The sequence below is a fragment of the Mauremys reevesii genome, linkage group 10 (assembly GCF_016161935.1).
Source record: "Mauremys reevesii isolate NIE-2019 linkage group 10, ASM1616193v1, whole genome shotgun sequence".
Classification (NCBI taxonomy): domain Eukaryota; kingdom Metazoa; phylum Chordata; order Testudines; family Geoemydidae; genus Mauremys; species Mauremys reevesii.
In genome coordinates, this window is record NC_052632.1 from 54,805,889 (window position 1) to 54,829,128 (window position 23,240).

Genomic DNA, 23,240 nt, shown 5'->3' on the forward strand with positions numbered 1-23,240 from the left:
AAGTTTAAGCATCTGAAGTGCCTTCCAAAATCTGAGAGGGACGAGGTTTGGAGCATGCTTTCAGAAGTCTTAAAAGACCAATACTCCGATGCAGAAATTACAGAACCCAAACCACCAAAAAAAAAGAATCAGCCTTCTGCTGGTGGCATCTGACTCAGATAATGAACATGAACATCTGTCAGTGCGCACTGCTTTGGATTGTTATCGAGCAGAACTCGTCATCAGCATGAACGCATGTCCTCTGGAATGGTAGTTGAAGCATGAAGGGACATATGAATCTTTAGCGCATCTGGCACATAAATATCTTGTGACGCCAGCTACAACAGTGCCATATGAACGATTGTTCTCACTTTCAGGTGACATTGTAAACAAGAAGTGGGCAGCATTATCTCCTGCAAATGTAAACAAAAATTGTTTGTCTTAGTGATTGGCTGAACAAGAAGTAGGACTGAGTGGACTTGCAGGCTCTAAAATTTTACATTGTTTTACTTTTGAATGCAGTTTTTTTTGTACATAATTATACATTTGTAAATTCAACTTTCATAATAAAGAGATTTCACTACAGTAGTTGTATTAGGTGAATTGAAAAATACTATTTCTTTTGTTTTTGCACAGAGTAAATACTTGTAATCAAAAATAAATATAAAGTGAGCACTGTACACTTTGTATTCTGGGTGTAATTGAAATCAATATATTTGAAAATGTAGAAAACATCCAAAAATACTTAAATAAATGGTATTCTATTATTGTTTAACAATGCGATTAATCGAGATTAATCGCTTGATAGCCATAATATTTAGGCACCTAAATAGAAAGTGGCTTCACTTCCAGAAGTCTGGGGGACACAGGCCACTCTGGCGTCAGCAGGAGTCATGGGGAAATCAGGTGAAGAGTGTAAGTGCATGGAAGGGAGTCTGTGGCCTAATACATGTGGAAAGATGGTGTGTCTTGCCCCAGGCCCTGCTGCAAGTTACAAGCACAGTGGCTCTTTTCTGTCATCCCCAGCTTCTCTCAGCAAGGTTGTGCTGTCCATCAGAGCATGGCCTTGGGTGCACCTGGTCTCAGCTGTCACTGTGGTGAAGATGTTATGATCAGGAATAAATGACAATGCAATACACTCCCTCTACCCCACCCCCAGTGGTAATGTGAAAAGGCACCTCCCACTTGCTGTCACTCCCAGCCGGCCCTGCAAGCTCTCTCCCTTCAGCTCTCTTTTCTTTGCAGCAGACGGGTACGGTTTGAGAGGATTCAGACCTTGCCTATTCATGGGCACCGGGCGGGCAGGAGGCCTCTGAGAAAAAGGCAGTCAGTTCCCCGATCACTCTTCAGGTACCCATGGTATTGAGTGTGAAGCCCAGCCAATGCATGTGTGTGGTAGGGCTGCTTTGAACCGTGCACGGATGCTAGCCCTGTGCCATGCTGCCTACTGCATAGACGCCTGGGCAGGATCCAAACAAAGGGGCCTGCTGTGGTGGGTGTCATGTGCGCACCTAACAGAAAGAATGATCACACCCACTAAATGTTTCAGAAGCTGAAAATACCTAGCATGGAATTGACTAATGAGCCATTAGCCTCCTTCCCTCCCTAACAAGCCCTCAGCCTCCTGGCCTCTTTCACAGCTGGAACCAATTTCCAGAGGCACGACTGAGCCCCATGGAACTCCAAGTGCAGGGTGCACTTCTTCACCCTGCCATGCGAACGGGAACAGAGTTGTGTGTACACAATGCCTCAGAATTATAAACAGTCCCCTGGGGAGGGGAAGAGAGAGAGAGAATGACCCACAGGACACAGATGCTAGTCACCATTGATTGATATGCCTCTGGAAGGTGCTCAGATAGCAAGGGAGATATGTTACACTCCCAGACCAGGAAGGTTTTAAAACTGGGGTTTTATTAAAGTTACTATCCAAGAAACCAAACAAACGCAGTTTGCCCAATCCCCACACCTGCTCAGTCTCACTGGAGTACAACAATTACCATACTTCCTCCCTGTGTTCACTTTAACCTCTTCAGCAGAGCACCAAAGCTGCAAAGGCACAGGGCACATCTTCAGGGCCAGGGTGCACATAAATATAACCCTGGCATTCCATTATGAGTGCTACAAATAGATCAGGATAGCTCCCCTTCCATCACAGCTTTGACTTCAATCAGAGCAATTGTCTTCTTTTGTCCTCTGCAGTCAGGGCAAGGGGCTGTCTTGCTGGTGGCTAATGGAAGTGGAAGGTGTTCAGAGGGCTCTGAGGCATGATCCGTTTACATTGTTCCATCCATGGTTGGTTAGGACAGTAAAATGCTTTGCCCTCTTCCTTCAGTGGAGTGGCCCCTAGGTGCAGGCTTCACCCTCAGAGATTACCCTGGTTCACATATGTCCTGTGACAAATGAAGTGACTGGGAAGATGGGTAGAGTGCTGGTCTTGAGACAAATCTGGTCAACTGAGCCATAAAGATTGTTTTGAAGCCTTACACTGTGGCCACACAGGAAGTAAGGAGAGTTTCTTTCCTCCACTGTAGCACCTGTACAATCTTAGTCAGTGGGTTTGTTTTGGGCTGTGGACAGACCAGTTAATTCAGGCTTTGTCAGCTTGGGTGGTGATTCTAGTCCCTTCCACTGTGGGCAAATGGAGAACATTGTTCAGATTTGAGCTGATCTATTGGTGTTTGTAGGAGCAGAACAGTATCCTGAGGGGATAGACTCCTGAGCAGAGTGCAGAGCCACCTCTCTCCTCTTGACTTTTGGCCTGTATCACCTTACTGAGGTGCTGGAGGTGTTAGGAGAAATTTGGGTCACTCCAGTCAGGTGAGATCCACAGGCTGGTGAAGACTAGTGGGGAGTGCTGGGTTTGTTATTAGAGGAAACTATCCGTGTCTCTGCCAAGGAGGAGATGATGGTGCTTGACCAGAGTTCACCATCTGGAGTCTGGTTGGATGAACAAGTGACATTGGGCCAGGATGGCTTTGTTCAACCTGCATGTGTCCAAAGGACAGGCTCTCTTCTCTTGGATGCAGACCTTGCTTGCTTCATTCAGGCAAGGTTAGACTGTTGCAATGGGGGCTACATTTGGACCTGGTGCAGAAGGCAGCTGTGTGCTTGGTGAATTGAGTGTCTCACTGGGAGCACATGACACCAGAGCTCTGTAATCTACACTAGCTGCTGGTTAACTTCCAACTAAAATCTAAAATGCTGGTTTTAACCTATAAAGCTCCAGATGGCATGGGAGCCACCTCTTTTCCTGGGCTGCAGTGCTGGAGTTGCCATCTGCAAAGCTGCTTAAGCTGAAGCCCTCTCGGGAATGACAGCGAGGAGGCTGCTGGCAGGATGAAGGCATTCTCCATGAGGGCCTCTTGATTTTAGAATTCACTCTCTTCCTTGGATCAAAATAGGCAAAGTCTTTTGACCTTCGGGGGACACGGCAGGGCTCATCTGTTGTGGGTATCTGGGAAGGGATATACAGAGGGGACCAGTCTGAGATGAATGGGGTTCAATTGGAGTTTGTTAACAGGAGAGGCTGTCTGAGGCCTTTGAATTGGATATGTATTTACATAATCCAGACCATTTGGATAGGGACCTTTTTGTTATAAGTCAAAAAATAGGGTTTATTCTCTCGCTGCCCAGGCACAAACCGCATTAACAGAATCTTGCCCCTGCCTAATTCTAATTCTAGGGCATAACCTACTTCCTGCTAATACTAAAGTGGTATATTCCCCTTCGATGCCCAGGCATAAACCCAATGAACTATCAGTAACTGAGTCTGCTTCCCTCTCAGTTCCAGAACATACCCCCTGGCCTCCACCATGAGCACATGCTAAAACCCCACCCTAAGTGTCACAGCATCAGTGGATGTCCTCACTCCCAGTAAGGAGTTGATGCAGAGGATCAGATGATCTCATGCTTCCATGTGTGCACTTGAAATTTTTCTTCACAGCATTGAACGCTTGGCTAGGTGCATTATGGGTTCTTGTGGCTTGCCTGCTTCGGAAGCAGCAGGTATTGGCCGCTGCTGGAGGAAAGGCATGGTGGATCAGTGGCAAATCTTACATTTCTAGGACTGTTTACAGTGCATGACTAGAGAGACAAGGTGGGTGAGGTAAGTAAGTACCTCACCCACCTTGACTCTCAAATGTCCTGGGACTGACATGGCTACAATTACACTGCATGCTACAATGCATGACTGTCGTCCTGCATTTGGGGTGGCCTGTAATGCTCCTAATTTCATCCCTCACGTGTTCTGGCTTCTTCTGGGATTTTGTCTTTGAATGTAGATGCCTTTCAGTGATGATGCAGCAGCAGCAGTACAGTACAAACTGTTCTGCTCTCAGTAGAGTCCTAGCAATATCCCGATGGCCTGTTTGACTGCATTGCGGCACTCCACAGCCTTCTGCTCTTAGCTTTTCTCAACTTTCTGCAGCAGGCAGCTCAGTGCCATGTACTCCTATAACCCAGACATAAACTGTTGAAAACTTGAGATCCCAGGGAGCAGAGCGGCGCTCTGGTGCTGATGCTAAGCTTCAGCTAAGTACCAGTGTGGAAACCACAAGGAGGGAGAGGGATTGTTTAGAGTACAAGGGCAATAATGGGGAGTCAGGAGAAGAAAAGATGAATTCAGACTGAATATGAGGAAACTTTTCCTGACTGTGAGATGGCTGAGGCTGTGAAAGGGCCATGGCCCCACCACCTGGGACTAGGCCTGGTCCAACATGGGTAAGTATTTTCTGTGAAAATGTTGAAAGAAACAAAATAATTGTTTCATTAAAAAAAAATTTCCAATCAAACTAAATGACAAAATACATGGGTCTCCTGGTTCCTGCTGCCCCTTCTTTTCTTTTCTCCACTGGATAAACTTAAAAAATGTGACCAAAATAATTTTTTGTGTGAAATGTTTGTTTTGGTAGAAAAGGCATTTTTTGTTGTAATAATGTTTTGATGAAAACTTTGTGCCCTGGTCTTACTGCATATTTAAAACCAAGCTACGAAGAGTCCATTAGATATACTGTATGGCAGAATCCTGCATGGGAATGGACTAGGTGTGAACCACTGGGGCTTTTCTATCTCTAATTTGCATGATTTAAGCGAACCCAAACCTTCCCTGTGCTTCTGTGTCGGTGTCTTTCAGGGGCACAGCAGATTGGTTTGGGGTAAGCAAGGATAGTGATGCCACTCAGAAATGGCAGAGAAAAAGCCTTCGCCATTGCAGCCAGCGATATGGGAAGCTGAAACCTCAGGTCATCCGGGAAATGGACCTGCCTAGCCAGGATAACATCTCACTCACCAGCACAGAGACTCCTCCTCCTCTCTATGTCGGGCCTTGTCAACTTGGCATGCAGAAGGTGAGTCCAGTGGAGGAGTAGCCAGGGCCATTCCATGGAGCTCATTAGCTTTCAGAATATACCAAAAAGGCTCTTTTCTCCCCTCTCCCACTGCTGGATGCTAAGCCTGCTTTAGGGTTCAGTGTTTCCTGAACATTTCAGATCAGTGTACACAAGACACTATAGAGGTCAAACGTGGAAACAAAGATCTTACAGGAAAGGAAGAGTTTCCTGTGAAAGGATGGTTTCCTAAATCTCATACACATGTTTTAGCACACTCTTCCCATAATCAGTATTGTCACTTCCACTTGGACCTCTATGGTTTATACTCTGCAATTTGTTTTTCCAGGACTCCGAGAACCATGTCTTTGTCCCTTTGGCATCATTATTGAATGAGATGGTATATGAGCACTAGTCAGGAATTATAGTAATCGTGGAAGGCGTTTTTCAGAATTCTCCATAGCAAGATTCCAGTTTCCTAGTCAAATCTGGTTGTCAGAGTCTCTTCCAACATGGGGCATTTAGCAGTTTTGAGAGGAGAACTGTCAGTTTACATCCGATACCCAGATTAGACCCTATCCTCCCTAACTGCAGTCTCATACTAATAGCCCCATTGCCATGCAATGCACTTACTTTTTTATTCTTCACATTTTGCTGGCTGAAGACAATACCCTAGTTTTCAGTATCCTCAGAAATATTATCTCATGACTTCACAGGAGTTACCTATGTGTCAGCTCTCTTACAGCAGGCTGGTACTCTCAGCTCACAAGCCCTCAGAAATTGCCAGGGGAAGCTGTAAAGCTTCCAGCTTCCTTGCCTACTCCGTGTTCCCAAAGTACAGATTCTGCCTGTACACAAACCCAAATGAGGTAACTTCATTAGCACTTGAGCTCTAACTTGAAGGGTTCCCAGATCCTTGCATTTCCCTTGTAATTGATCGGATATTATGAAATCAGTTAAGAGTGCTGCTCTTGTCCAGATGGTGAAATGGGATATGAAATTATCTCCATCTGCAGTCTTTAATCCCGTCTTGGAGAAAGGAGGGTAAGGGCTTGGTAGTGTCTCCATAGTAAAGGATGGACTATTGTCTAACTCTGATTCTGCCCACTGAGTGCTCTCTCTCCTCTTTCTCAAAACTTGAAATTTCTCTCTCTCTTTTTTTTTTTTTTTAAGTTTTTTAAAGTTGGATTTAATCAAACAAATCATTTTAGAGTTATGGAGCTTAGAAAAATGGCTTTTTTTTTTTTCAGTTTGGAAAAACTCTTGAATCAACTCATAATTTACATGTGGCTTCAAACAGGTCCTGTGCTCTACACCTTGCTGAGAACTCAGGCACAGAACCACCTTAACAAAGTATTCTTAAATATAAAATATTTATTCATGGTCAAGATCATTAATATTGGAACTTCCATCCAGTCCTCTGGCAGCAGTTGTAACTTTTGTCTAAAACCTTGTGTTTGTTCTTAAAAGTAACCTCTTCTGCGTGCCAATTTATAAAAGACTTGTAAAGTTAATGAGCACCACATCTCAGGCCTCACAAAAGTTATAATCTGTCCTACCCTACCCATTGGAGCCACATGGAAGTTGTAATGTCTGTTGGATGTAGCTTCTGCAGTTTATAACCTCCATATGTAACAATGGAAAGAAACCGGCTCTGTTGTGCTGTTGGATGTTGAACTCTTGGTTATGAGCCCAACCATCAGAGCCTATAACTTTCTCAGGCCACAACTGTTGGGGTAACGAGGGTTATATGCTATACTGGCAGAATTTGTAAATCTGCCAAGGATTGTATTTCATCAGCCTTTTAGTTAGGAGACTGCATAGAAATTGCTGCCATAGTCAGCATTAGTTTTTTCTTGCTGTGTTGGACAGAGTTAAATCCTCATTTCTGGCCCTGTGGAGGTGTAATGTGATGTTTTTGGATCCTGTAACTTCACAAGTGCATGCTGCCCAGAGAAGGTTACAAGTAGGGCTGGCGATTAATCACAGTTAACTCACGCAACTAACTGAAAAAAAATTAATGGCGATTAAAAAAAAGTATTGCGATTAATCACAGTTTTAATCACACTGTTAAGCAATATAATACCAATTGAAATTTATTAAATATTTTGGATGTTTTTCTACATTTTCAAATATTTTGATTTCAGTTACAACACAGAATACGAAGTGTACAGTGCTCACTTTATATTATTTTTTATTACAAATATTTGCATTGTAAAAATGATAAACAAAAGAAATAGTATTTTTAATTCACTTCATACAAATACTGTAGTGCAATCTTTGTCATGGAAAGTGCAACTTACAAATGTAGAATTTTTTTGTTACTTAACTGCACTCAAAAACAAAACAATGTAAACTTTAGAGCCTACAACTCCACTTAGTCCTACTTCTTGTTCACCTAATTGCTCAGACAAACAAGTTTGTTTACATTTGTGAGACATAATGCTACCTGATTCTTATTTACAATGTCACCTGAAAGTGAGAACAGGCATTTGCGTGGCACTTTTGTAGCTGGCACTGCAAGGCATTCACATGACAGATATGCTAAACATTTGTATGCCCCTTCATGCTTTGGTCACCATTCCAGGGGACATGCTTCCATGCTGATGACGCTCGTTAAAAAAATGTGTTTATTAAATTTGTGACTGAACTCCTTGGGGGACAACTGTATGTCTTCGGCTCTGTTTTACCTGCATTCTGCTATATATTTCATGTTATAAAAGTCTCGGATGATGACCCAGCACATGTTGTTCATTTTAAGAACACTTTCACGGCAGATTTGACAAAATGCAAAGAAGGTACCAATGTGAAATTTCTAAAGATAGCTACAGCAGTCGACCTAAAGTTTAAGCATCTGAAGTGCCTTCCAAAATCTGATAGGGACGAGGTGTGGAGCATGCTTTCAGAAGTCTTAAAAGACCAATACTCCGATGCAGAAATTACAGAACCCGAACCAGCAAAAAAAAAAAAGAATCAGCCTTCTGCTGGTGGCATCTGACTCAGATAATGAACATGAACATTCATCAGTGCGCACTGCTTTGGATCGTTATCGAGCAGAACTCGTCATCAGCATGAATGCATGTCCTCTGGAATGGTGGTTGAAACATGAAGGGACATATGAATCTTTAGCGCATCTGTCACGTAAATATCTTGCGACACCAGCTACAACAGTGCCATGTGAATGCTTGTTCTCACTTTCAGGTGACATTGTAAACAAGGAGTGGGCAGCATTATCTCCTGTAAATGTAAACAAAAATTGTTTATCTTAGTGATTGGCTGAACAAGAAGTAGGACTGAGTGGACTTGTAGGCTCTAAAGTTATCCATTGTTTTTTATTTTTGAATGCCTTTTTTTGTACATAATTATACATTTGTAAATTCAACTTTCATGATAAAGAGATTTCACTACAGTAGTTGTATTAGGTGAATTGAAAAATACTATTTCTTTTGTTTTTATAAAGTGAAAATACTTGTAATAAAAAAAAATATAAAGTGAGCACTGTACACTTTGTGTTCTATGTTGTAATTGAAATCAATATATTTGAAAATGTAGACAACACCCAAAAATATTTAAATAAATGGTATTCTATTATTTTTTAACAGTGCGATTAATCACGATGATTTTTTTTAATCACTCGACAGCCCTAGTTACAAGTAGAGCTGGTTGAGAAATTGACAAATTTCGCAGAAGGATTCAAAATTGGTTCATTTTTCATATTTATTATCCAAAATTCTAATCAGAATGTTTATCGTTTTCCATTTTCTAAACAAGCAATATTGGGGAAAAAATTTGGTCAGCTTAATCACTTGGTAGGATTAAAAAACAATAGAAACATTTAAAGAAATTATTGACTCAGTTGCTTATTTTGGAAATAGTCAGCAATAAATGAAAAATATCTGTAAAAATTTCTGTGAAAAATTTCTGTGGATGTGAAGGAGATCATTCATTTCTGGAGTTCCTCCTTGTTTCTAAGCATGGTGTAGTGTCTCTCCCCACATCTGGCACACCCAGCTGCCCATTACTTTGGCTCTGAAGTGGTCTCTAATCCTGTAACTAGGCCCTCTGGCCAGGTCACAATTGAGTCCGCCTCTGGCAAGGTACCAGAAAAGTCCAGCCAAGTCCGAGACCGTGTATCAGATCTTCATCTCTGACACTGGAACTTGTGTCCTCACTCCCTTTTCTCAGGGCTCTCTGTCATCCACGTCCCTTTCTCAGGGGCTTCATGCCACCTTCCCTGGTGGCTAGTAGGGAACCTGGCCTCTCCCACTACATCAGATTCCAGACCAGGGATCCTGTAACCAGCAGCCAAGGGCTGCTCTGCAGAACTCCTTCCTGCTGCCTCTCTGGGCTTCCAGCTGGGTTACCTCAGCCCCAAAGTGAGAGAGGGTTACATTTTCAAAAATGGGGCATCAATCTTGCAAACACACGTGCTTTACTTTACTTTCTCAGAGAGTCCCACTGAAGTCATGTTCTGGTGGGAAGGGGTGGAGGGGAGTATTTAAAAAAAAACAAAACCAAAAGGAAGCGAGAGGAAACACCCTCCCCCATCCAAAATGAAATGAAAAATGCAATTTGAAACTAAACAAAATGAAAAATTTCAGTTTGTTTCAAAATTTTCCATTGAAATATTGAACAATATAATTAAAGATGACATTTTTCTACAAAAAAATTCATGTTCAACAAAACCACAATTTTTGGTGAGAACAATTTTCAGCTTAAAAATTTTGACCAGCTCTACAGAACAGTAGGGATGACCCGAAAGGAGTTTTTGTGTTCTGCTGCTTAGGAATGGAGGAATTTCAGAGACCTAACTAAGGTGGGTGAATGTAGATTACGTTCAATGCTGATATGTGCTGCAAAGTAATGCACATTGGAGGGGAAAATGTGAACTATTTACACATCTTACAGGGTCTAAGTTAGCTGTATTAAATCACAAAAAGGACCAGGGCATCACAGAGGACAGCTCAATAAAGACCTCTGCTCAGCTGTGGTCCAGAAAGCAAACAAGATGTTAGGATACAGGATGGAAAATGCTAAGGTAAACATTATTATGCATTGTATAAATCAGCCCATCTCGACAGTGTATGCTGCACGGTCACTCCATCTCAAAAAGGATATTGAACAGTTAGAGGGGTCTCAGAGAAGGAATTTACTTTAGGATTTATTTTGGGGAAGTTCTCTGACATGTATTATATAGAAGGTCATACTACATGATCACAGTGGTTCTATCTGGCCTTGGAATCTATGAAAGGAAGCCAAAGAATGATCAAGGACCTAGAAAAACTCTCATTCACACAACAGATAATTAGACTGTGGAATTCACTGCCACATGACATTGGTGAGGCCAAGAATTTAAGAAGAGTCAAAGAGGATTGTACACTCCTGGATAGTCTTGTTATCCATATTTGTTATAGTTAATGATAACAAACATTTTGGAAGGAATGTAAAACCTCATGTTCAGGGCTCCCGGTGTGACCTTCATGGAGTACAGATTATCCCACACCTTCCTCTGAAGCATCTTGTGCTGGCAGCTGTCAGAGACAGGATACTGGGCTTGATGAAGCCCTGGTCTGATCCAGTCAGGCAGTTCCTATGTTTCTTTGTGTTTTCTGAGGGGAGAAAAGGGCCCCAAGAATGAGGCACAGGCCTTCGCTCTTGGCCTGAGAGTGCATGCTGTTTCTCACAGTAACTGAGATCCTCTCTTCGACTGCAGATTGTAGACCCTTTAGCACGAGGCCGAGCATTCCGTATGGCTGATGATAATGATGGATACAGCATCCCTCACACACCAATCACTCCAGGTGCCACATCACTGTGCTCCTTCACCAGCTCTCGGTCTGGGTTCAATCGCTTACCACGACGGCGGAAACGAGAATCAGTGGCTAAAATGAGCTTCCGGGCAGCAGCAGCCCTGGTGAAGGTACTGTTTGAGTGAGGGGGATTCCTGTCGGGACGGGGTGGAGGTCTCTGGTGCAGGCACCCTCTATGGGATTCCTGAGGTGGGAGGAGTTATAAAATGGGACTCCACTGTGTCATTTTGGGAAGTCACTGTTCTGACTATAAGTACACTTTGTACTGTGTGTCCTGCCCATGCCTAGAAGGGAGTGGAGTACACCAGGTTACCTGTAAGCTTTACAAAGACCTGCCAAGAGTTTGTCAGTCTCAGTGCTTCTAGGCTGACAACAACCAGGCTCAAATGTTCCTTACAAAACTTGGTTAGCAGTAGGTAAGCTCTAGGCTCTGATTGGATGAGAAGTTTGGAAAAGCTAGGCTCTGAATGGCTCTGATGGTCCTTTGTAAGAAGCACATTAGAGCATTTGTATACTGCAGAAGGCACCATTTAGCTCAGTTGAAAGGGATGGTGCTGCCACCTTGGAAATACTGGTATGTGGAACTCACAAGTCTCACTAGAAGGGTGTCAGGTGGCTGGTGGATCTGCTGCACTTAGTTTGGTGACTCCCTGACACAGCTAAGCCCCTGAAGAAGCAGGGTCTTCAGAACTGTTAAGTGTTTGTGGGGTCAAATTTCTCTGTGACTGAATGCTATTCCCTTCTCTTCCAGGGCCGTTCTGTGAAGGACAGTACCCTGAGGAGGGCTCAGCGGCGCAGCTTCACCCCAGCTAGTTTCTTGGAGGAGGACACAGTGGATTTCCCGGATGAGTTGGACACCTCGTTTTTTGCTCGGGTAAGGGGAGCAGTGCTGGCTTTGTCCCGGTAGCCGAAGGCTGTAAGAACGCTATCACCCAGCAGTATGCGTGGGCTCAAGGGAGAGGTGCCGCTTCTGCCAGAGCTTCCTGTTTAGTTACTTTGCTCTAATAAGTCACTGGAATGTCTTTGACAGGACTTATGTTTCTTTGCCCAGGAAGGAGTCCTCCATGAGGAGCTCTCTACATACCCCGATGAAGTGTTTGAATCTCCATCTGAAGCTGCAATCAAAGACTCTGAGGTGAAACCCCAGGATCAGGCTGATCTAACAGGAGGTGCCTTAGACAAAAATGAACTTGAAAGAAGCCACCTGATGCTGTGAGTATCCTCCTGACAGTTGGCAGAATCTAATCCATGGTCCCGAATGTGGGAAGGGGAGGACATTTCACACCACAGGTTTGAAAGGCTTTAGCCACCATTGCTCATGGTGAAGACAAGCCCAGAGGAGCTAGTGTCTCTGCTGCTGCTGGTACTCCTCGGAATGGATCTGATACACAGGCCTGACTTGTGCAAAGATTGATACCTCAACTCAGCTGACTAAGTTGAGTTCAGTGCAGGCCCAGAGCAGCAGAGCACACAGATTCTTGCCTAGTGCTAAATACCAGCCCTCTTGTTGAAGGCCTTGAATGGAAAGGCTGAGAGGCTGCGTAGGCAACTGCCCCCAGTATTCCTATCCGTTTGGGAGGAGAATCCCCAGGGCTGCTGTGCAGTCTGTGTGACACCCCCTCTGTTTATCCCATACCTGAAATCTTGTTTACCTAAGAAACAGCCTCCGACTTCAGAGAGCAGTTGACAATTGGTGCATATGAGGAGCTAACTTACCTCCAGTCAGCACAACAGCATGATGAAGTTGGGCCCCTGCACATCTTGTTTATGATGCCGTATCATTCTTAAGGGGAAACAAAGGCCAGTTTAAATGAGTTACATGAGTGCCGAGAACAGAATATGGCAAAAATATAGTGTGTGAATGTCAGTCCTCTAAGGTATTGGCATGAAGACTGGTAGATAGAATGGCTATCCCTATCCATATTCACTATGAATTGTCCTGCTCAAATGCCGTGGAGTGATATTACACTAATTTGAAACCAAGCAAGTGGAAGACCTGGTGCTTGGAGACCATGATGCATGGGTGGAACCTTGTGTCTTCAGTTTCCTCTTAAACCTAAGAATGGCCATATTGGGTCAGACCAATTGTCCATGTAGCTAATATCCTGTCTTCCAACAGTGACTGGTGCCAGACACTTCTATTTATTGAGTGATCTATCCCTGTCATCCAATCCCAGCTTCTGGCAATCAGCGGTTTAGGGACACCCAGAGCATGGGTCCCTGACCGTCTTGGCTAATAGCCATTGATGGACCTGGCCTCCATGAACGTATCTAATTCCTTTTTGAACACAGTTACACTTTGCAACATCGCCTGGCAATGAGTTCTACATGTTGACTGTGCGTTGTGTAAAGAAGTACTTCCTTCTGTTTGTTTTAAACCTGCTGCCTATTAATTTCATTGGGTGACCCCTGCTTCTTGTGTTATGTAAAATAACACTTTCTTATTCATTTTCTCCACACCATTCATGATTTTATAGACCTCTATCATATCCCCTCTTTGTCATCTCTTTTCTAACTGAACAGTTGCAGTCTTTTTAATCTCTCCTCATATGGAAGCTGTTCCATACCCATAATCATTTTTGTTGCTCTTCTCTGTATGTTTTCGAATTCTAATATATCTTTTTTTGAGATGGGGCAACCAGAACTGCACACGGTATTCAAGGTGTGGGTGTAGCTTAGATTTCTATAATGGCATTATGATATTTTCTGTTTTATTGTCTATCCTTTTCCTAATGGTTCCTAACATTCTGGTTAACTTTTTTGACTGCCACTGCACATTGACTAAATGTTTTTAGAGTACTATCCACAATGACTTAAGAGCTGTCTTGAGTTGTAAAGGCTAATTTAGACCCCATCATTTTGTATATATAGTTGGGATTATGTTTTCCAATGTGCATTACTTTGCATTTATCAGCTTGAATTTCATCTGCTGTTTTGTTGCCCTGTCACCTAGTTTTGCAAGATACCTTTGTAACTCTTCCCAGTCTGCTTTGAATTTAACTATTTTTAGTTTTGTATCATCTGCAAACTTTGCCATGTCACTGTTTACCCCTTTTCCCAAATCATTTATGAATATGTTGAACAGCACTGGTCCCAGTACAGATCCTTGGAGGACCCTGATTTCACACCTCTCCACTGTGAATACTAACCATTTATTCCTACCCTTTGTTTCCTATCTTTTAACCAGTTACTGACCATGAGAGGACTTCCCTCTTATCCCATGACTGCTTACTTTGATTAAAAGCCTTCGGTGAGAGACCTTGTCAAAGGTTTTCTGAAAGTCCAAGTACACTATATCCACTGGATCACCATTGTCCACATGTTTGTTGACACCCTCAAAGAAATCTAATAGATGGGTGAGGCATGATTTCCCTTTACAAAAGCCATGCTGACTCTTCCCCAATGTATCATATTCATCTATGTGTCTGATAATTCTATTTTTTACTATAGTTTCAATTTATTTGCCTGTACTGAAATTAGACTTACTGGCCTGTAATTGACACGATCACCTCTGGAGCATTTTTTAAAAATGGGCATTACCTTAGCTATCCACCAGTCATCTGGTACAGAAGTTGATTTAAGCGCTAGGCTACATACCACCGTTAGTAGTTCTGCAATTTCATATTTGAGTTCTTTCAGAAATCTTGGGTGAATATCCCTGGTCCTGGTGACTTATTACCATTTAATTTATCAATTTGTTCCAAAACCTTCTGTATTGATACCTCAGTCTGGGACAATTTCTCAGATTTATAACCTAAAAAGAAAGTTCATGTGGGAATCTCCCTCACATCATTTGCAGTGAAGATCGATGTAGAGATTTCATTTAGCTTCTCTGCAACAGCTTTAACTTCTTTGAGTGCTCCTTAAGTACTTCCGTCAACCAGATTATGTGGCAAGCTTCCTGCTTCTGATGTACTTACAAAAACTAACAGCAATTTTTTAATTTTTTGCTAGTTGGTTCGAATTTTTTTTGGCCTACCTAATTATACTTTTACTCTTGACTTGCCAGAATTTATGCTTCTTTCTGTTTTCCTCAGTATTATTTGATTTCCAGTTTTCAAATGATGCCTTTTTGTCTCTAACCGCTTCTTTTACTCTGTTTAGGCATGGTGGCATTTTTTGGGTCCTCTTCCCTTTTTATATATTTTTTTAATTTGGGGGTATACATATAGTTTGAGCCTCTATTATGGTGTTTTTAAAAAGTTTCCATGCAGCTTGTGGGCATTTCACTCTTGTGACTGTTCCTTTTAGTAACAGGTTCCTCACACTAGCAAGGAATCAAACTATGTCATTTCCTTTTGTTTCCTGATAAGTCAGAGCCTCCCTGAGTAACTGGCACCTCACACTGGCAAAGGGCAGCCTTGTTCTTGACTCTGAGTTTACCAGGGTGTGAATGCACAGCAGACATGGGGAAGGACCTTGTCGTGGTTCTGCTGCTCACAATCCATCTCATTGTGCTAACGCTTTCCCTCATCATGTTCTTGAGAATGTTACCAGCTATGACACAGATGCTGGAAGTAATACTGGGAGTTTGCCACGTTTCCAATGAGAATGAGACCCAATTTTTGGGCAAAAGCTAATCCCCAGTGTTTCAATTTTTATATCATTTTAATGGTTTTATTTATCAAAGCAAAAATGATTTCATTCAAACTCTACGGAACTGTATCAAACTATTGAAGGTGTCAGTTCAGGGAGTCAGGTATGCACCTGGTCATAAACCAAATCAGAGATTTCATAGCAGGTAATTTTGAGGGCAGTGCCTCTCTAAAGACACAAAGAAACACCTCAAACTCCCAAGAGTCAAAGAGGTGTTCAAGGCTAGGCCACAGGTCAAATCTGAATCCAAATTGCTTATCGAGGAGAATGACTTTCCAAGTGACATGTAACACAGTCTTAATCTCAGAGTGTTTTGGAAGAGTTTGTATCTAATCATTCATACACTGAGCATCCCCGAAGATTACAAAGATTGTTTTATTAAATTTCTTTTGAGCATTTAAAACGTCATCTGTTATGCTCTGCAACACAGAAACTAACCTACAGACACAAAGGAAAGTTTGGGGGTGTTATTTGTGCACTTATTAATTTTATGTGGATTCTTTCTTTCCCTAATGCACACTCCAAAGAGTTGAGCACTTACAATATTCACTATCCACCACACCACAACTAAGTGATGTGGTGGGCAGTGGATCCCCATTGGACACAGTCTGATACTACTGGCAGCCACAACAGTCACTCGAAGATACCAGAGAACATAAAGCCACCCTAAGCCCATGCTCTGTTGTGCTGGATTTCCAGGAACCAGTTACGAGATTTCCTAGGGCTGTGCTCAGTTTCTTCTTCGAGTGCTGGCCCCTATGTGTCATCCACTGTGGATATGCATGCGCTGCAAATGCGTCTGAGACCAGAGAGTTCTTGCATGCAGTGTCCATTGGCCTATGCCTTTGTCATCCTCATGCTCCACTGCAAGGCCATTAAGAGGCTGTGCGCACCAAATGCCTCTAAAGTACCTTCTTATTGCTTCCTAGCTTGACTCAGAATCTCCAGTGTCTGGAGCTTCTCCCTCATCCTTGTCTTCAAAACTGTAAATATGTCAAAGATTTTACTGTTTCAGCTCTGCATTGTAGCTATTGTTAATGGGTTTTATTAGTATAGTTAGTGAGTAGTTTAAATCCCCTTCCTGGGGAACCTCCTGTCCCCCCAGTACAGGAATTAGATGATGCCCAGAATACCGGTATTTAGAAACAATGTCTCCTGTCCCTGCTCCTTTTTGGTCAGCAATGACCACCAGTGATACCTGTACTGCCTTGGAGAAGTGCATATCTCCACCAAGTGCAATATGTGCCACTCCTTCCCCGGCCGGACCCAGAACTCCAACTTAAAAAGCACCTCATGGAGAAAGCTGTGCGGCCTGAGTCAGACCCAGGCCGGGGGCCCCACTGTACGTCCACCAGACCCATTGAAGAGCATGCCTCCTAATACAAGGCCTGACATAGGAGCAGGAAAGAGCAAGGCCAGGGACCCTTTGACAGATTCTCCACATGAGAGCAGGGGACTGTCTCATAAGCATGAGAGCAGAGTCCACTCTGAAGAGTTTTGATCCCTCCCCAAGACTCCTCCGCTGACACATCCGTCAGAATGATGGTTCTACAGGCAGCCATACCACCTGCATCCTCACCACCTCCTCCTCTCTGAGTGCTGCTTGCCAGTCACCCACAGTGGAAGACACACAGGGACCAGTGCTTGAAGAAGAAAGGGAATTTACTTTGTGGTAGCAGGAGTTCTTCGAGATGTGGGGCCCTTATAGGTATTCGACTACCCACCCTCCTTCCCCTCTGCCTCAGATCATGTCTGCATTCACAGGAGAGAAGGAACTGGAGAGGCATCTGTCCACACCACCCCTTATATCCTTGATGTGGAGCACAATGGTGGCAAAGGCATAGGTAGCGACCAACGGACACTGGTTGCAAGAATTCTCCAATCTGAGGTGCCTGGTGCACAGGTGGTGTTACATTCTGGGGTGCAGTGTAGATCAGTGAGGGGCCTGGCTGGAACGCCCTGCTGCTGTGGCTTACAGCCTGGATATCAGCAGACGAACACGCAGGTCTGTATGCTGTGCATCCCTGGAGCAGCAGCTCTGACTCCGACAGTCTTCCTACAGCACAACAGCCCTACCGTGGCTTCCACCAACCTGGGTTGCTACTTGCAAGGTGATCCCAATGCACTCCCAATCCCGAATTTTCCCAGAACCGTGTGCCCTGAAGTGTCCAGCCCTCTCCTGAGAAATAATACGGTTTGTTTGCTTCTTTAAAGAGACAAAAGCACCTTACAGTATATTAACTTAACTGGGAGAGATACACCCTTCCCTTCAAACACAGCACTGAGTTGGTTTTTAAGGGAAAAAACAAACCAAAACCAAATTTATTAACAGTAGGACAAAGGTTATGTGATGCCAAGTAAAAGAAATTACAAGAAAATACAAGTGAAAACACGCATCTGAAGTTTAATACTTAATCTAGCAAGGTACAGGCTTTGTTAAAGATGGCTTCTCTCACCAGTCATTCTTCTGTCCAGCCATGGTTGACTTTTCCTCAGTCAAGGCCTTCCACAAAAGCAAAAGAGGTTGGCTTCTTTTGTCTTCCTAGGTGAAAGGTCTTGGCCTAAGCAGGTTTCTCACCTATATTCAGTTTCCAGTGGCTTCAACCCCTCCTTGGTTGAAGGGCCCATCTTTTTCAGTTTGCAGAGCTCTGGCCCCTTGTGTGTGTCTGGTGATGGATACCAAAGATGACCTCTGTCCTTGCTTATATCTTCCAAAGTTCAATGACTTTATTTAGAGAGGCAACATAAGATACTACAAGAACATAAGAATGGCCATACTGGATCAGACCAATGGTTCATCTAGCCCAGGATCTTGTCTTCAGACAGTGGCCAGTGCCAGATGCTTCAAAGGGAATGAACAGAACAGGGCAATTATAGAAAAATCCATCACCTGTTGTCTACTCCCATCTTCTGGCAGTCAGAGACTCAGGGAAACTCAGAGCAAGGGGTTGCATCCCTGACCATTTTGGCTATTAGCCATTGATGGACGTATCCTCCATGAACTTATTCGGTTCTTTCTTGAACCCATTTATACTTTTGGCCTTTACAACATTCCCTGGCAACAAGTTCCCCAGGTTGACTGTGTGTTGTGTGAAGAAGTACTTCCTTTTGTTTGTTTTAAACCTGCTGCCTATTAATTTCTGTTCCACACTGATAAGGCCTCAGTTGGAGTATTGTGTCCAGTTCTGGGTGCCAGATTTGAAGAATGATGTGGACAAATTGGAGAAAGTCCAGAGAAGAGCAACAACAATGATTAAAGGTCTAGAAAGCATGACCTATGAGGAAAGGTTGAAAAAACTAGGTTTGTTTAGAGTGGAGAAGAGAAGGGGGGTGGGGGTGAGGAATAAAACTTTTCAAGTACATAAAAGGTTGTTACAAGGAGGAGGGTGAAAAATTGTTCTCTTTAACCTCTGATAACAGGAGAAGAAGCAATGGGCTTAAATTGCAGCAAAATGAGATTTAAATGGGACATTAGGAAAAACTTACTATCAGGGTAGTTAAGCACTGGAACAAATTGCCTAGGGAAGCTGTGGAATTTCCGTCATTGGAGGTTATTAAGAACAGGTTAGACAAACACCTGTCAGGCATAGTTTAGTTATTACATACTCCTGCCTTGAGTGCAGGGGACTGGATTAGATGACCTCTTGAGATCCCTTCCAGTCCTACACTTCTATGATTCACTGGGTGACCTCTGGTTCTATGTGAAGGGGTAAATAGCATTTCCTTAGTCATTTTTTCCACACCATTCATGATTTTTATAGACCTCTGTCATACCCCCCCTTTAGTCATCTCTTTTCCAAGCTGAACTGTCCCAGTCTTATTAATCTCTCCTCATATGGAAGTGGTTCCATATCTCCAATTATTTTGTTGCCCTTCTCTGTATTTTTCCAATTATATCTAGTCTATCTTTTTTGAGATGGGACAACCAGAATTGCACACTGTATTCAAGGTGTGAGTGTACCATGGGTTTCACTAGTGGCATTATGATAGTTACTGTCTTATTATCTGTCCCTTTCGTAATGGTTTCTAACATTCTGGTTAGCTTTTTTGACTGCCGCTGCATATTGAGCAGATGTTTTCAGAGAACTATCCACAATGACTCCAAGATCTCTTTCTTTAGTGGTAACAGCTAATTTATACCCCATCATTTTGTATGTATAGTTGGGATTATGTTTTCCAATGTGCATTACTTTGCATTTATCAACACTGAATTTCATCTGCCATTTTGTTGCCCCGTCACCTAGTTTTCTGAGATCCATTTGTAACTCTTTGCAGTCAGCTTTGAACAAAACTATCTTAAGTGATTTTGTATCATCTGCAAATTTTGCCCCTCACTGTTTACCCCTTTTTCCAGACCATTTATGAATACATTGAACTACACTGGTCCTAGTACAGATCCCTGGAGGACCCTGCTGTTTACCTCTCTCCACTGTGAAAACTGACCCTTTGTCTCCCATCTTTTAATCAGCCACTGATCCATGAGAGGGTCTTCCCTCCTATTCTGTGACTGTTTACTTTGCTTAAGAACCTTCGGTGAGGGACCTTGCAAAGCTTTCTGAAATCCAAATACATTATATCCATGGGATCACCCTTATCCACATGTTTGTTGACCCCTTCAAAGAATTCTAATAGATGGATGAGGCATGATTTCCCTTTACAAAAGGCATGTTGACTCTTCCCCAACATATCATGGTCATCTATGTGTCTGATAATTCTCTTCTTTACTGTGGTTGAACCACTTTGCTTGGTACTGAAGTTATGCTTACTGGCCTGTAATTGCCAGGATCTCCTCTGGAGCCTTTTTAAGAATTGGAGTCACATTAGCTGTCTGTCAGTCATCTGGTACATAAGCTGATTTAAGTGATAGGTTACATATCACAGGCAGGATGACTTCAAGGTATGTCTTTCCTGTGGGCTTCCCATCCTCCTGCTGATTTCTGTGTAAATGGGGCTTCCATTGTTTTTGGTCACACCTTGCGTAATTTCATCGGGGACAGGTAGATAGCTGCCTTTCCCCTGTCTGGGAGAGACTTGTTTCTCCCTTTGGTCACAGACTGTAAAACATAGTATCAGTGAATATTTGTAATTTTCATATAGTGTTAATGCAGATATTTCTCAGTGATATTAATCACCAGTGTCAGGAGCAGGGCAGGGGACGGGGCATTGGAGATGTAGGTGATGCAGAAGATAGGATGTCTGGGAGGTGGGACGGATGGAGTGGAGGAGGTGGGGCAGACGGTGCTGGAGACAGGTCTTTGGGGAGGGTGGGGGTTGAGGTGTCAGGGAGGTGGTGTGGGTGTGGCCAGGGCAGGGATGTCGGGGAGGTCAGGGGTCGGGGAGATGGGGTGGAGGATGGAGCATTTGAGAGGTGGGGGTGGGGGATGGGGAGGCAGGGCTGGAGTGTTGGGTGAATGGGGCAGACTGGGTGGCAGCACAGGGACGGGGTGTTGGGGAGGTGGAGCAGGGGATGGGGCTGGGGTGGCAGGGCTGCACGAATGGAGTAGGAGAGGGGGTGGGCGGTGCGGGGGAAGAGGCATTGGTGGGATGGAGTGGGTGGGGCATTGGGGGGATGGAGCATCAGGGAGATAGGGTGGGGGATAAGGGGGCGGGGGGTGCTGAGATGGGAGGGGGCTTGGGTGCAAAGCCAAGAAGGGAAGGGTTTTCCTGTGCAATCTAGCATTTCCCCCACTCCATTCTCCCTGTAGATGTTCTGGGGGTTGAGCTTTCAGAATGTTAGGAAGACCTGGGGTCTCTGTGCCAAGTGCTCAGTTACGTGCCCCAACCAGCTTCTGAAAACGAAGCTTGGTTGGTTCTTGGATCTGTAGTTCCAAGGAGCTAATGGCTGGGACAGGAAGGAGCCCTCCAGAGCCTCGCTCTGCCGTCCTGTCCCCCTCTCTGACCCTGTGGCCATAGCCCAGGGAATGACCTTTGCTCCCTGCCGCACTCTGCAGAAGCAAAGCATTGCTGTCCTGCTTTGTGTTCCAGTCCCCTGGAGCGAGGCTGGAGGAAACAGAAGGAAGGGACCCCACCCCAGCCCAAGGTTCGCTTACGGCAGGAAGTGGTGAGCATGAGCCCACAGCGACGTGGCCAGCGCATCGCCGTCCCAGTCAGAAAGCTCTTTGCCAAGGAGAAGAGGCCGTATGGACTGGGCATGGTGGGCAGGCTGACCAACCGCACCTACCGCAAGCGCATAGACAGCTACGTGAAACGGCAGATCGAGGACATGGATGACCACAGGTGAGAGGAGCAAGCCCCTTTGCTGCAAGAATTGCTGGAAGAGGCTGCAATGAGCTGGTTAGCGTGTCCCCTGCTGGGTGGGATGTATCTCACTTGCTGCAAATACATGTGTGACACTTGCCGAGTGAGACATGCATCTGCAGTGGGAATTATTTGTGTATTCCTTGAATCCCTGCACTCAACACATTTCCTTGGTCCCCAGGGGGACAGTCCTGCCATGGGCACCCTGGAGCCTGCATGGCTTTGGCAGCCCAGCCAGGGCCGGCTCTACAGTTTTCGGTGCCCCAAGCAGCGGCCAAATTGCCGCCAGACAGCGGGGGCAGTCCCTGTGCCCTTAGGGCGGCAGGCGCGTTTCCGCGGCGGTGGCAATTCAGTGGCAGCTTCTATGTTTAGCTGAAGCCGCCGCGGACAGCTAAATATAGAAGCTGCTGGCGAATTGCCGCCACCGTGGAAACGGGCCTGCCGCCCTAAGGGCCAGGGCCGGCTCCAGAGCCCAGCACGCCAAGTGCGCGCTTGGGGCAGCGTCCCGCAGGAGGGCGGCAGGCAGCTCCAGTGGACCTCCCGCAGGCATGCCTGCGGAGGGTCCGCTGGTCCCGCGGCTTCGGTGGAGCATCCGCAGGCATGCCTGCGGGAGGTCCACTGGAGCCGCAGGACCAGCGGACCCTCCGCAGGCACGTCTGCGGGAGATCCACCAGAGCCGTGGGACCGGCGACCGCCAGAGCGCCCTCTGTGGCGTGCCGCCCTGCTTGGGGCGGCACAAATCCTACAGCCGCCCCTGCTAAGGGCACACGGACTGCCCCCGCTGTCTGCGGCAGCAATTCGGTGCGCTGCTTTGGGGCGAAAACACAGGGACTGCCGCTCTTTGCAGAATGCCGCCCCAAGCACCAGCTTGGAATGCTGGTGCCTGGAGCCGGCCTTGAGCCCAGCACATCTGCTACTTGCTGACGAGGGTGATCCTCTGCCCAGACCCACCCACCTTATTAGCCAGATGGATGGGGAAATTGAGACATCTCCTTTTAGCTCCTCCCTGATGCACTTTTTTAGTCACAAAACGAATTTAGGCTTCAGGCCTGACATTTTGTGTCACTGAAACTTTGTACAAATGTTCATAAGAAGTGAATATGGCAGGGTGTGACCCCGGGTTCTAATCCTCCCTCCCTCCAAACCATTTCCTCCAGTCTTGTCCCAGCTCTGATCGACTTGTACCTGGTCCTCTGTACTAATGAAAACCAGAAAAGACCATTGCCCACCTGTGCATGGGGCCCAGGCATTACAGAGCACAGCAAAGCTCGTT

General features: G+C 44.8%; 1 protein-coding gene across 10 annotated transcripts in view; it reads left to right on the plus strand.

The window, feature by feature from the left end:
- Positions 1 to 23,240, plus strand: part of RHBDF1 (rhomboid 5 homolog 1) — a 96,160-nt gene that overhangs the window by 58,249 nt on the left and 14,671 nt on the right. For 9 of the 10 annotated variants that reach the window (XM_039490724.1, XM_039490721.1, XM_039490722.1 and 6 more), the window contains 5 exons: positions 5,111 to 5,324; positions 11,017 to 11,223; positions 11,865 to 11,987; positions 12,165 to 12,325; positions 21,695 to 21,946. In XM_039490724.1, the coding sequence (XP_039346658.1) occupies positions 5,111 to 5,324; positions 11,017 to 11,223; positions 11,865 to 11,987; positions 12,165 to 12,325; positions 21,695 to 21,946 (957 nt within the window). Of the gene's footprint in view, positions 1 to 5,110; positions 5,325 to 10,211; positions 10,342 to 11,016; positions 11,224 to 11,864; positions 11,988 to 12,164; positions 12,326 to 21,694; positions 21,947 to 23,240 lie in introns of those variants that run through there. The other variant, XM_039490727.1, reaches the window with a different exon arrangement.